This window comes from Myotis brandtii, unplaced genomic scaffold, assembly GCF_000412655.1.
Source record: "Myotis brandtii unplaced genomic scaffold, ASM41265v1 scaffold772, whole genome shotgun sequence".
Classification (NCBI taxonomy): domain Eukaryota; kingdom Metazoa; phylum Chordata; class Mammalia; order Chiroptera; family Vespertilionidae; genus Myotis; species Myotis brandtii.
In genome coordinates this window covers 321794-337528 of record NW_005371090.1, presented here as the reverse complement: position 1 = coordinate 337528, position 15735 = coordinate 321794, and the positions used below count along the sequence as shown (strand labels likewise).

The 15735-nt window shown below is 36.8% G+C and overlaps 1 protein-coding gene across 2 annotated transcripts in view; it reads right to left on the bottom strand.

The window, feature by feature from the left end:
* The window catches only part of FGD6 (FYVE, RhoGEF and PH domain containing 6), a 125353-nt gene that overhangs the window by 56104 nt on the left and 53514 nt on the right, over positions 1 to 15735 (bottom strand). For both annotated transcript variants that reach the window (XM_014530757.1, XM_005883156.2), the window contains 3 exons: positions 12076 to 12143; positions 11961 to 11991; positions 1352 to 1503 (listed from right to left, as the gene is read on the bottom strand). In XM_014530757.1, coding sequence (XP_014386243.1) covers positions 1352 to 1503; positions 11961 to 11991; positions 12076 to 12143 — 251 coding nt within the window. The remainder of the gene's footprint in view (positions 1 to 1351; positions 1504 to 11960; positions 11992 to 12075; positions 12144 to 15735) is intronic.

The window sequence follows — 15735 nt, the reverse complement described above, 5'->3', positions numbered from 1 at the left end:
ATGTCATTTTCAATGTGCTGCCTTCTTAGAGGGCCTTCCTTAGCCACCCAATCTTCATTCACTAACACATGATCCTATTTTACATATATGCAGATCAGAAACTGCTTCTAACTAGTTTTTGTGTGTGTGTGTGTGTGTGTGTTTGTATGTTTGTCTGGTGCTTCCCTCACTAAAACGTTTGCTCCATGAGAGTAAGAGACTTATATGTTTTGTGTGCTGTGATATGCCTAGCATGCTTAGAGTGCTGATTAGCACATACTAGGTATTCAAAACTTGTTGAACACAGAAATGAAAGGTTTCATCATTGTTATTAAAAGCCAGTATAAAATAAATGTTATTTCAGAAAGTCTATTAACACCAAAGAATGTCTTGATTCAAAAAACGCTTAAAGAAAAATATTTTAATAAGTAGGATATATCTTATCCCTTGTTAGTAATAAATATAGCTTTTGCCAGAGTTGTTGTTCTAGTTGTCCCTTAAGTTAATCTGTCTCTTAGGGATGCTTAATATTTTAATACAGATCTAAACCTGAGAAAACTTTAGTACACGCAAAAAAGATATTTAAGCTTCCACTGCTTGCATAAATATGCACATCCTAGGTCACTTCAGATTATTTTAAAGCTAATTTTTATAAGAATGATTAAGTATGTACAGTAGCTATTTAAATACATTTTCTTTCTACCATGACTTTAAAAACTACCTTTTAGTCATTCCTCAGACCTTAACTTTGCTTTATGCTTGTAAACTGCTGCTAAGTAATTGCTTATTTAGCATATTTTCCCAAACAAGCAGAGACATGATATTTCTAAAATAGGCAGTGGTATTTTTCTGGATTATAAATAAAGAGAGTTTAGAGGGAAATTGTGATCATGAAAGTATGTGATACTGTTTTGTTATTCAAATCACTGTGGGTTCCCTATGGATTTCAACAATAAATTCAATCCCTTAGACCAAACTTTCAACATATTTCTGAAGCTGTCACCAAAGTTTCTACACCCAATGGAAGCTCTTGACTATTTGGTATCCTTCACCTGTCCTGAAATCTACAGCATCTACAATGATGTCAGACACATGCAAATTTTCTAAACCAACCAACCAAATCATCAATTTATCTCAGTGAATGGCCTCTTTTCCAAAACACAAGGAAATTTCATGACTTGAAGCTCCAGAACAGATAGATAAAACATTAAAAAAATGTTTTCCAATGTGAAAATATCAACTAAACAATCTCAAAATTCTTGATTATCAAAGGTCACCTATAAAAAGTTAAATTGGCTGATTATGGGCCCTTCTGGCTTACAGCTTCATCTAAAATTGGAAACCCTAGGAAAGCAGGTCAGCTCATTTTTACCAGTTCGACACTCTCTCCTCTAGTTCCTTCAGGAGATCCCGGTTGAGCTCGTACAGCTGAGGCAAGTAGTATAGGATCTGATTTAGGATCCGGTCCTCAATCACTGGTTTCCCAAGTTGTCTGGAAGCATGAGCAACAGCATCCCGGAAATCCTATTACAGTTCAGAGGAGAAAAACAATACAGGTACACATATAACCTGAAAAAACTTTTTACCCTAGTCATCGTATTCCCTAAAACAACAAAAATTGCAAAACTGTGTTCCCCTTGTAGAATTAGAAGTTGAAAAGTATACACTTCCTTCTATCCCACTTACCTAGAGAGTTTTGTTGTTTTGTTTTTTTAATACAAAGTGACTGGGGTAGATACTTGATTTTAAAGCAGTCTGTGTGATATTGCTCTTAAATCTTTTGGTTTGCTCTCCAGTTATACTCAAGGGCATGTTTAGAAACTGTATTGCAACTCTAAGTAGAGTCTAAAATTATTCCAATACTGCAATATGAACACAATCTATTTTAAAAGCCTCCAGGAAATCTTAGCTAAATTTATTCTGGAAGAATCCCTTTGTCTACTTTCAGTAACCACTTCCCAACAACTGGAGCATTCTAGGTGAAGCATGTGAAGGATGACACATTCTTGATAATCAGAGAATACTGGATTTAAGACCTCCTTCACTCTTGGTTTACTGTGCTTCCTTGAACTACCTTCATTTTCCTCATCTTTTTCATTATTAACGCCAAATAACAATGCATTTAATCTGTTCCAAAGTTATTTGAACAAAATGATTTTCTTACAAAAAGGTTTCATTTTATTGGACATTTTTCACTCATTGGTTAAAAGAAAAAAATTAAACTGTCCAGAATAGTATACCAAAGGGAAATCTAGGTATGATTGAGGCAAAAAAATAAAGTTTCTGAAGAAAACCAGTGACAGTCTCTTAACAATGAATGTAATATGTTCTTTCTAGGTTGCTTTTGTTTTTGTTTTTCAGGGAGGGAAGGACAATATGCCCAGCTAAAAAATGCTTTCTCTTCAGATTCCTTTTCAGCTAGGGATGGCCATATGACCCATCTAATTCTAGCTACTGAGCTACAGATGAAAATTTCTGAGAGGGGCCGCAGGAAAATCTTTTTATTCACCTTCTAAATTCTGTCATATTTAGGATAATAGATAATTTGTTAAATTGAGGAGCACTTCATCTAGGTATAAATTGTAGATTATCTAACAGATAACATTTAGAATTTGAAGTCTGACTTTTTTGTCACTATTGTTTAGTTTCAGTATATGTACAGTTTACATAAAAATTAACTGGTATGTGCCTAGATTTCACTATCCCTGGAGGGTAGACCTCAAGATATAAGTAAAACAATAGTGGGATCTCTTCCACAATCCTGAGGATTCAAAAACAAATACTGTTCCTTCTTAGAAACAATAGGTTTAATTAAAACCTTAAAGCAATGGTTGAATAAACCAGACTCCTATCAGACTTTATCTTCCGTTGCCTTTATTTCCACCTGCTTTCCCTTCAGCGATTCACTGGGTCAAACAAACAAGCAAACAAACAAACAAAAATACTGATTTTTCCCCTGAGCCCTTCAACACCTTCCTCCAACATACATATAGTAAGCATAAGTATTTCTTATGCTTCTTGTGAAGGATAAAAACCCCATAAGTAATTTAAAAGTAGATAAAAGGATTCCTTTTCTAAGGTATGGCTATTTTAGATAAGTCAAATCCTCTTTTGCTAACCAAAAACAAACACCTTCACTTCTACCTTAGTACCTGGGACTAACTTTATCTGCCCAAGGGTCACATTAGCCCAAAGGAACCATCTACTTACACCAGTAACTAAAGAGCTACTTTTACAACTAATTACTGTAATAGAAAATAAAGAATTCCTAAGTTGTATAAACTCCAATCCAGAAAACCACACAAAACATCTCCAGAAACTAAATGGCTATCGGCCAAATTCCACCTCCCAACAGCTTGCTTCTATCAGCACTCAACATCTACTAAGAGAAAATAGGGCCACTTAACACTTTTGAAAGTCATTAGATTTTTCCATCATGCAGAACATTAGAATATACGTATATATCATGAATTACTTCCTCAATTGTAAATGTATTCAAAGCACAACAGGTAAACATCCTCTACAGTATATTTTTTTTTTTTACTAGTTTAACAATTAATATAATTTAGACATGAGTTCCTTGTTCAACAAAGCAGTAAGCACTGGCCTTTTCTCTGGTAGACTAAATGATGAATATGTTTGTCCCTTGGAAGCAGGGTGACCTTTGTTTTCCAGTTGGAAGGTATTTCCTCAGTCATGACAGTGACAGCAGACATTAGCTGCTAACTAGCTTAAGGACCCTGTTTGACACAGCTTTTGCCAGACTCTGCATTCCACACATCTGCCACCACTGCCAAAAAGGAAACTTGTTTATTTAAGACACATTCAACAGAGACCAGTCAAATAAATCCACACTGGGCTGACCAGTGAGATGGCTGCCTCTAATTGGAGGCCCCAGTTGCATTACCAGGCAAAACTTTCCTTTTCCCGGTACTACTAGTATAGTGGATGGCATAGGCCGCTCTGGATGAACTAATGGCCCATAATATCTTTTTTCAAAATTAGCCTGTAAGAATAAAACAGAAATTTAATAATTAAAAGAGCAAATGAAGGACACTGAATAGAAACTATAGGGATTTAGAGAATTAATATCCAGCTATCTATTAGAAATTATCCCTAAGCCTCAGAAAGTGGCATATTCTAAGCAAGCACTACCAGGACAATCACTGGTCTTTGTGGTACCTTTTTGAAAATGGAAAAGGGCACAGCATCCCTCACGCCAGGTCAATCCAACTTACACCAAAGGCCCTACTCACAACTCATGGCTTTCATAACTATGCATGGTAGCCCTGGCCTCAATCTCATTCCCTCACCTCTTGGGCCATCATCCCCTGAAAATAATGTACTATGGTCCCAGTGCGAGATGTTCACACAGGAATGACACACAGAATGTTTAATTCTCAGCTCTTCATGAACCTCAACCATTTCTAGGACTGGTGTCACTGAAAGGAGGAAATGTCTTTTTTTATTTTTTATTTTATTATTATTTTTTAAATATATTTTTATTGATTTTAGAGAGGAAGGAAGAGGGAGAGAGAGTTAGAAACATCAATGATGAGAGAATCCCTGATTGGCTGCCTCCTGCACACCCCCAACTGGGGATCGAGCCTGCAACCCGGGCATGTGCCCTTGACCGGAATCGAACCTGGGACCCTTCAGTCTGCAGGCCAACGCTCTATCCATCGAGCCAAACCGGCTAGGGCGAAATATCTTTTTAAAAAAAAAAAATAGAAAGGATGATCACAACATGTGTCTAGTTATTTTTCTAAATGCTAACATCCAGGATAATTTGGGAAAGTGTGATGACACAAAAGCCAGAAGTAAAGTTATTTTGGGGCAGAAGAATCTAAATTGACTAAATCAGTGAGGATGCAAGACCACAGGCCTGGCACTTCAAAAATTAGATCCAGATATACTTTTTCACACTGAAAAGGCTGGGTAATTAAAATAAAAGGGGTGATAAAGTGACAGACTTTACTGATATCAACTACATAATGTCAGTCTAATCTCCTAACATAAAACCCACCGAACCACTTGCACTCTAGCTTCTGGGCACAATAACCACATGCTTGTTCAATTTGGAATTTTTAGAAATAGAAATGGGTTTCTAAATTATAAAACATACCATACAATTTTTCTTCATAATTCCCAGAAAACCTAAAATAAGGACCAGATCAACTTTAAAAAACTTAGCTCCTTTGAGGTATGAACACACTAGCTTTAGTTCAGTTCTGATCACTTTGGTAAGAACTCAGCAAAAATCAATGCAAATAAAATCAAGTATGAACATCTAAGGCAATAACACACCAAACAGATGGCCTTGTTCCTTGGGTCAGGCTTTATAACTCCAGTGGCAAAGAGAAGTAGTGACTTAATTACCAGCTGTCCTGCCTGGGCTCCTGACCTCAGGGCATTACTTAACCACTGCTAGGATACAATGAATTACAAAGACCAGATGGACATATGGGCAGACAGGGAACTCTGCAGGGCTCCCTGCCTTCATGAAGGGCATTAAAAATCACTTCATATTAAGCAAAAGCAAAGCAGCTGCTAAGGTCAAAGAGCTTTGATAAATATGCAGAAATGAGTGTGAAACTATGAAGTAAAAGTAGAGGGGGAAAGTCCCCATATTAATAAGTTGACTTTGTTTTTAAATAAAAATATTTTCCCAATGAAAGTATTTCTACTTCTCTTTATGCTCAGGTCTATTATTGTGCATAATCGTTGAAGCAAAACTGTGTAAAATACAACTGACATCAATCCTTTATCTCAAGTCTCCAAACCCCTTAATAACATTAACAAGTAATCATCATAATATATCCTAAATGATCAATATCTACCTTCATTCTCATCTTTAAAAGATAAATACTATGATTTCCTGGGCCAACGGAAAGAATTCTGAAAACAAGCTTCTACACTAAAAAACAACTATACCCTCTCCAGTATGGTAGGGATTTCAGGAAACAATTTTTAATCAAATTCTGAACAATTCACTAAGTACAAGGGCTGAGAGAGACCTGAGTTAGAGTCTGGCTTTGCCGTTTAGTAGTGGGTTACTTTTGGCAGTTAGCTTACTTTCTTCATTTAAAAAATAAAAATAACATCTATTTGATAGGGCTGTTACGAGAATTAAAATAAATAATTTATATAACATAGTTAGCATGGTAAAAGGCACATAGAGAGTACTCACTAGAAGGCCATTAATTTAATGAGAGATTTGGTTAATTTAAATGAACACATGAACGTCATTTAAGATCCACAAGTTCCTGGAAGCTCTGAGACAGTGGCCTATAAAGTGAAGGAAATACCAAACCAAGGTGGGGAAACCCACATCTCAGCAGGGAGACAAAGGTGCCCTTAACAAAGAACTTCATTCAGTGAAGCATGGTCCTCACATAAAGGAAGCTGCTCAAAAGTGAAGGTTTGGAAACCATGTCAGTAGACACTTAAGGAGGATTCTTTACAACTAAAACTAAATGATAATTAAATGGTTCACAAGATTCAAAAAAATAGGGTGTATTCAGAACATGGGAAAAACTAGAGGCTTCTATGAGAAACCCTTCTATTATTCTTTTTATAATGCATTAAAAAAGATATATTTTATTTACTAATAATACACATCTAGATATCTAAGAAGCTTTGCCAACTCTATGGACTTACTGAGAGCCTCTCAAATTTTCAAAGTAATGTATCCCCCAAACTAAAGAAATTAGTGTAACAAATGCTTCATTACTAGTACCTTTTAACTATTACTTAACCAATCCATCTTTGTCCAAAAGACCTCCAAGCTCTGATCATTCCCTTTAAAAATATATTTTTAATCATGCTGCCTGGACATTTACGAAATAAATGTACAGAGTTGTTTATTAAATCAGTCTCCCACCAGAGAGCAAATAATATAACAAAGCCAAAAAACACACTGTATCATTTGTACTTAATTATGTTAGATGTCTAAGGTGTTTTATCTTTAAAATGTGCATTTATATACAATATAATAGCATTTTAGTAGAGAAAACACTAAATAGGTAAACAAGTATACAAATTATATATTTACAGCCAAGAAGAAAACAAACAAGGGGAGTTAAAGAGAAAAGATGGTCAAAAAAGAGCTTTCTAAGGAGGTCACATTAAACCCAGATTGGAAGGATAAAGAAAAAACTAGCTATGATCAAAATGAAGGAAGAACAAACATTCCAGGAAACAGCATTAGGAAAAGCTCTGAGCAGGAATAACCTTAAGTGCTAAACAAAAACTGAAAGGAGCCCCTTATGACCAGAATATGGTCAATGGTGAGAGAATGCCACCCTTCCACAGTATCTCATCTCACTACCAGAGGCCACAGAACCTTATAGGCTGGGCCATAATTTACTGTCCAAACCAGATCATTTTTGACAGTGAAAAGGAGTTCTATTAATATTATGCCACGACAATAACCAGGACTGTGAAAAGTAGACAAGGACATATGGTTGTCCTACTTACAGGTCGTGGTAAATAGCTTGGACTTTATTTTTAATGGATTGGGAGTCACTTAAAGGATTTTAAGCAGAGGAGTGGCATGCTCTAATATATACAGGGTGTCCCTCCAAAAATGTATACACACTTCAACAGCTAACAGCTCAATTTTGAAAATGAAATGTATTTTAATAAACCCTGCCTTTATAATTATTCAAAGGTGCATGTATACATTTTGGGGGGACACTCTGTATTTTAAGAAAATCACTTAAAATTTTAAAAGGAAAAAAAATCATATAAGGAACATATTGGAAGGGAGGCAAGAATGGAAATAGGAAGCCCAATTAGGAGGCTGTTGATTAAGAGATTTGATAAGTTGGCCAAAGGAAAAAGGAAGTCGAATCAGTGGATTTGCTATGGGTTGGCTGGAGAAGTAAGTGAGATGGAGAAATGAAGACCAAGTTCTAGTTTTCTGGCTTTTGCAGCTATATGGACAGCACTACCATTTTGAAATGGGAAAGATTGACTTTTAGGAATCGCCTTTCTCTTTGGACTCATCAGAGTATTGACTTAGAGACAATATGCACATTTGACCTTTTTTTTTTCTTTTTAAATCCAGTTCAAAGTTCAGGAGCTCATGGTATATACTTAAGAGTATGTACCACATAATACAGTAATTATAAAGTCTTGCCATTGCCTCTGCAGGTGCAATTTTTTTTCCCCCCACAAACATCAGGTAGATGAATCAAAGCCCTCAACTGAGTATACTGGCTCTTAAAATTTTAAGTATATTTTAAATCGTTTGCCTTTCACCCAAGTCTATTCCTCTCAGTGTAATAACTAAAATGATGAGATTCATTTGTTTAGATTAAAAATTTTTTTCCTCTGATCTATTTCACCTAGTTATTTACAAAATTCCGAACAAAGAAGTGTTAGTAAGCTACAGGGACATATTAACATTTTTTTTAGATATGGCTGCCATAGTGACAACACCAATATTGAACATTTCTGTCATCACAGAAAGATCTATTAACCTATTCTAGACTCTAATATGGAAAACTATTCATGGGAAATTATGTATAACTGAAACAATAGCTTCTTCCAAGCCACTTGGATAGCTGGCTGATTTCCAAAAAAACACCCACTGGATTATCTAAAGCATGTTATTTACATATTTTAAATCAGTCATATTCTATCATATAACAGAAGTTAACTCATTTAGATTAAATCAGATAGCAGGACTCAGGTTAAAGGGCCCCTGTGCTACCTTCATGGAGTACTTTTGGTAGAGGAGTAAATATGAGCTTTAATGGCATGGTGGGAATATTGGAAGGAAGAAAGATGCCCTTGGCCTCACCCGCATTATCTGTCACAAGCCCTTCCTAGTAAGGCTCACACCTGGTTAATGCCCTGTTGTTATGACACCCATTAGAATTGGGTTCTGCTGAGTTAACACTTGCACACACCAGACAGAATGTTAACATGAGGTCAGCAGATGATCTATTCTCACCCTGACATTAAAGGCTTAGGAGATTTTGAAAATATACAAGTTAATGTGGATTATGAATGACTCACTCTGTTCAACATCAGCTGGGAAGAGCCCAAGACCATCTAGGGAAATCGGTCTGATTATCCATTTTTATGATTTGTTTCAAAAATATATAGGTAAAAACAGAACATATATTTTTAATTAACCAAATAAATAAACTGGTAAAGCTTTTAACTGCCTCCCTGCCTACTAGAATCAGAACTTCCTTCATTAAAATGAAATTTTAGTACAGGGGGGAAAAGGCACTAAAAAAATGAAAAGTTAACTGTGTGGAAATAGAATGAATGCTTCTCATTCACTGATGCTCTTAAAATGGAAGATGGAAAAGAAGAGGGTAATGGAAAGGTAAGTTGGGAATCTACTGTACACCATGTGCAATGCTAGACTCTTTCACATCATCTTACTTCACTGAGTCCTCACAACCTGAAAGATGGGTACTTTTATCCCCATCCTATATAATAAAAGGCTAATGTGCAAATTGTCCCCTCAACTGGGAGTTTGACCAGGGGGCGGGGCCAGTCGGCCAACCAACCACCCGTGTCCCCTCCCTGTGGCTGGCCTGGCCCAATCAGCCCGATCTGGGCGGGCCGGCTGGACCCCACCCATGCACAAATCTGTGCATCGTGCCTCTAGTTTTATAAATGAGAAAAGCTAGATCCAAAAGGTTAAACTACTTTCTAAAATTCACATAGCTGGTAAGAAACAGAATCTACCAAGTCAATGCTTCTCAAAGTATGGTCCACGAATTGTTATTGGTCAGCAAAGATATTAGTCAGAAAGTAAGAATCTATACTAATAATAGAGGAATATGCAAATTTTCCGGGATGCCGTCACAGTAACAACCAAACAGCAGGCTGCGTGGGGCAACCAGGCCAGCAGGGGGGTTAGTGAGGGACGACCAAACAACTGAACAGCAGGCTGCGTGGGGTGACCAGGCCGGCAGGGGGGTTAGTGACGGATGACCAAACGAATGAACAGCAGGCTGCGCGGGCAACCAGGCTGGCAGGGGGGGCAGTAAGGGGTGACCAGGCCAGCAGAGGGGGGCAGCTGGGGGTGACCAGGCCAGAAGGCAGAGGTGGTGGTGCACAAAATTCATGCATGGAGGGTTGGGGTGTCCCTCAGCCTGGCCTGCACCCTCTCCAATTTGGGACCCCTCGGGGGATGTCCGACTGTCGGTTTAGGCCCGATCCCTGGAATCGGGCCTAAACCGGCAGTCGGACATCCTCTGAGGGGTTCTGGATTGGAGAGGGTGCAGGCTGGGCTGAGGGGACATCCCCCCCCACACACGAATTTTGTGCACCAGGCCTCTAGTAAGGATTATAAAACTTTTATATCAATTTGTTATGGCCATGACATTTTTATTGTATTTTACAAAAGTTTTGGTCCACCATGGATGGGAAATTTTTAAATCCTGTCCCTCACAATAGTGTGAGAAGCAGTACACTAGACTCTTAGCCCTATGAGGACAGGGACTCTATGTTGTTCACAGCGAAATCTTCAACACCTATTCCGTGCAAGATTAGCTGAAATAGTGCACTGAAGTTCAAACTCGAGTTTTTTGGACTCTATAACATTTTTTGCCTCTATTAACAATACAGCTTATCAACTGACTTGTAGATACTTAAAATTTCCTTGGAGAGATCCTATTTAAACATGTCTATCAGGTGTCTGGGTGATCAAATCTATAATAATCTATAATAATAAAAGCGTAATATGCTTATTAGAATGGATGTCCTTCCGGACGACCTTCCAGATGTAGCCAGGGCTGCAAGGGAAACCTAGGTCCCAGGTGCCTGCCAGTGGTCAGAGGGAAGCCTGGGTCTTGGAGGGAAGTCCGGTCTTGGGTGCCAGAGGGAAGCCGGTTCCGGCAGCCGGGGGAAGGAAGGCCTATTCTTGCACGAATTTTGTGCATCAGGCCTCTAGTATTGTTATAATTCTTTAATGAATTACAAAAGAAAACATACCAATATAGTCAAGAGTTCTGTGAGAAACTATTCACAGGGAAATATCTCACACACAAAAATTAGTATTGTTAAGAATTATTTTAGAAAATGTTTCTAAAGCTAGATATTTTTCACACAGGAATTAGCCTTCCATGTTTCTGTTGTACCAAATATAGAACACAAGGGAATCATTTGGTGAATGTGAATCACCAAGTAAAACCCACTTTTCATGTGTGCCTAATAAAAGGAGGACATTTTTGCAGAGACATAAATGTGTGTATAGTTTGTGAGCCTACCACTTCTCAGCAATTAAGTTTCCAATGATGTTAATAATTACACCATCTAAGCAAAGTTTCACTTCAATTTCTTTTTTTTCATTGTTTCCTCTACCTTATCCCTTTCTTCTGTTAAGTTCTAATATTTTGCCAAAATATAATTGGAATAAAGTAATACTAAAAGCACTTTAGCTGCCAGTGAGTAATGAAACTTGTAAAAACCTGCAGATACAAAGGAGTGCATGAGAAAAATGAACATGTAGCCAGACACATATCCTAATTGTTTCCCAACAGGTTTGTTCAAGTCGACAATTATAAAAACTGAAACTAGAACGTAAAAAGTTAGCTGTAAAAATGTCTATTTTAAGTCTCTTTTTATGAGCTTATTCAGTGAGAACAAAACTGAACACTGATCATGACATTCTGTATACACTGCTAATACAAAATTCTACTACTAATGGCAGACTTCTGAAAATGTCCAAGAAGAAATATTATCACTTTGAAAATTATTATGAAGATAGAAAGTATAAAGACTTTGGAGATAAAGTTATAAAGGCTCTCTATTTTTCAGAAATCATTTGGGTATATCACACATTTTAGAAAACTTCTGTATTTAAAAATAAAACCATATATTAGAAAGCACATACATGTATATACATATTAGTTTAAGTATATTTAAGTTATGTTGAAAATTTTGGTGGCTAGGAAAAGATGTAAAAGAAGATAGTCTTAGACTTCAAGAAAATATTAGCAGATACTTACAATATGCAAAAGTTTTAACACATCCACAAACCTGTAAAAAACAGCAATGAAAGAAATGTTTTAAATGAGTCAATGGGGAAAACAGGGTCTTCTGAATCATAAACTAGATACTTACACTTTCTCTGAGCTCATGATCTCCTTGGCAATATAATGGACTTTACTTTTTATTCCAGCATCTTCATCCTGTGGATAAGAGTGCATTAAGAAAGCATGAATTAACAAAAGGATAATGAAGATCAGTTTTGAACTGGTCAGATATAAATTCAGTTCCATTACTTACAAGTTTCTGAATAGAACACATTTCATGCTATATAACATCTCAAATGACAAATGCAGAGAATTAGGTACAGTTATTAAACTTAATACAGGAGAAGCTGAGAGAATTGGTAACCCTCTACCATCACCAGCCCTAGATTGATGGGCTTCCCCAAGACGCCCCAGAGCCTTGGTGCAGCACAGCCATCGGTGGTTCAAAACAGAAATGACCCCAACAGATACCACATGCACATTCTTCTTGGGGTGCACACAGTAATGAGAGATTAGTGAGTATCCGACAGGAATGTATAAGAGCACTTTACTCAAAGAAAAGTCACGAAGTCAAACACCTTAAGTGCAGTCTGAGAAGGGCTCTTTTTCACAGTCTACAGTACACCAAACACTGGCCAACATTTCAGCCACGGCTCTCATCAATTTACTTAAAATCCCTTTTAGAAATATGCTCTTTTACATCTGTTTTATTCTAAAGAGCTGAAATGATGCACCTGAAACCTGTATAATTTTGTTAGCCAGTGTCACCCCAATAAATTCAATAAAAAGGAAACAAAAGAGCAGAAATGAAATTCTTAAAATATGTACTGCTTTGTGTGTAAATTAAATACTCTAGCAGGAAGAAAAAAATGTTCACTCTGAGCAGGGAGAGGTGATTATGATTAGGAAGGAGGTCTAAATAGGTAGGAATTTAGAGACATGTTTTTATGTAAAAATGAAGAAAGCCGGTTTTGACTCTTAGTCATTAGAGCAAAGGAGGAGTTTCTCTCTCCATTTCTATTCTGGTGAAAGGTCTACACACAGCAGTCCCACAGTGAAGGGCCAACGAGAGCAAATAAGGAACAAGCAATTGTAACATTTTTTCTATTACACCTAAGGTGAAAAGTGTGACTATGGTTATTAAAAGGAAAACATACTGATGCTTCTGTTGAAGAAACATCAGACCTGGTTTTATTAGGAGAGACTTCCTGAATACATGCCGACCTTGGCAATACCAGAACCCAGTTATTTTGTGCTGTCCAAAGTGACGGTGAGCAAGGCACTGCCGCAATAAGGATAGAAAGTGACCATGACAATCCTGTAGTCAGTCACTAACAAGATGATACAGAAAAAAAATTAGTGATCTCTCATTATTAAAAATTAATAATAACGGTAGCGAAGTGGTCTCCTCTTTTCTAAATTGAAATTATGGACCATCCTGGCACATCTGTTTACCTGAGCATCACTGTGATGGGTCAAAGGACTATCTTAGTTCCTTATTTGGGAAAAAAAAAAGGTGTTTTTATCTGCTTCTAGAATTTCAGTGTCAGAACCAATATATAAAAATAGATGCAGTTTAACAATGAATGAAGCTCTTCAGAAAATTACATTTTAGTGATTTTTTTAAAGTGTGTCTGCTGATGTTCTGTACATACATTAAAACCCTTTTATTAACTTCCTCAAAGCACTGGTGATATTTAAATGAATAAACACAAAGAGGATCCTTCAAGATTTTATAGCATGCTTAAATTTAGGTTCTTTTGTTACAATAATTTATATTACCATAAGTCAGTATTTTTATTTATTTTTATCCTCATCTGAGGATATGTTTATTGATTTTTTTAATAGAGAAAGAGAGAGAGAGAGAGAGAGAGAGACAGAGAAACAGTGACTGGTTGCCTCCCATACACACCCCGACCGGGGATTGAACCCTTAACTTTTGGTGCGTGCAATGACACTCCAACACTGAACTGAGTCACCGGGCCAGGGCAAACCTTCATTTTTAGATTCAGTTTTTACTACACTGAAAATCAATGGATCATAAATGGCAGGTGAAGTCATAGAAGTGAATGAGATCAAACATAAAGGAATATGTAAAGTGAGAACTGGACCATGATCAGAATCCCAAAGAAGACCCACTTAAAATAGGGATTTGCCAAGATTCAAAGTTGATTATTAGCAGAGTTGGGAAGAGAACCCATATTTTTCAATATGCAATCTAGAAATTGTTCTATTACTCCCTGAATCTCTCTTCAGTATCTTCTGGTAATCATATCCTTAAAAATGAAAATGCATTAAAAATGAAAAAGAGAAACCTAAACCATTGAAAGAACTGAATTCTTGACTCTGTATTCTCCATTCTGAAAGGCTATAAGCCCTTACAGGTCAAGAGGTGGTTTTAGCAGTATCTATGCAGAAACTACGTATACTATAGATGCTGGAGCATACCTAAAATGAATACCAGCTTCATACAACAATTTCAAGTAGGTATCCTTTATTTTTGGCATCTACCTTATATTTCCTTTCCTTTTTTATTACCCTCCTTTTGGTACATCTGTAACTCTAAACTTTTTTTTTCCTCTTCAAAACCCTGCTCTGCCAGGGCCTGGGTTAGAGAAAATTGTGAAGAATGACTCCGTAGTAATAAATATATTATCCCCAGACAGATATCATGCTTCTGTTATAGCAGGGGACGCAATACTTCAACTTAGAAAAACAACTATGGGAAGCCTGACATTCCTTATCAGCAAAATAAGTGTTAAATTTTCAACTTTAAAATCCTAAGATTTAATCATTAAGTATCTCAGATCTTCAGGTGTGGTATGGCAAGTCCGTGAGACAGGGGTTGGCAGCGATCCAGAAGCAGCACTGGGGCTGTTGGCTATAGAGTATGTTTTTCTTTTCTAGAAACGAGACTGTAAACATTGGGGGTTGGGGGCTTGGTGGGTATTGGCATGAAGACAGATATGTAGATCAATGGGAAGAAACTGAGATAAGTACACCGTTACATTTATGGTCAATGAATTTTTGACAAAGTTGTCAAGGCAAATCAATGGAAGAAAGGATAGTTTTTCAACAAATGGTTGAGAATTACTGGAACAAGTGGATTTCCACAAGCAAAAATATGAATTAGTCCTCTACTTGGCACCATTTATAAAACTTAACTAAAATCTATGATGGACTTAAACGTTAAGAACTAAAACAATAACTCTTCTAGAAGTAAATACTGAAGAAAATCTTTGTGACTTTGGTTTAGGCTAACAGCTCTTAGATATAATGCCAAAATCGTGATCCATTTTAAAATTGGTAAAATTAACTTTGTAAGTTTAAAACTGTTATGTTTCAAAAAATACCATCTATAACAATAAAAGTGTAATATGCTAATTAGACTGGACGTCATTCTGGACAACCTTCCAGATGAAGTCGGGCCAGAGGGAAGCCGGTGCTGGCAGCCGGGGGAAGGAAGGCCTACTCTTGCATGAATTTCATGCATCGGGCCTCTAGTAAAGAAAATAAAAGATAAGCCACAGGTGAGGAGGAAATATTTGCAAATCATGATTATGTATCCAGAAACATAAAAAGCTTATAATACAACTCAGTTAAAAATGAGTAAAATTGGAGATAAGAAACGCCCTAACCTTTGGAATAGAATGGATAGGATTAAGATCAAATAGTATAAATATAGATGTAAAAGGACAATAAAGAGAGGAACCTGGCTAAGAGGAACCTCGCCATGATGATCACCTGA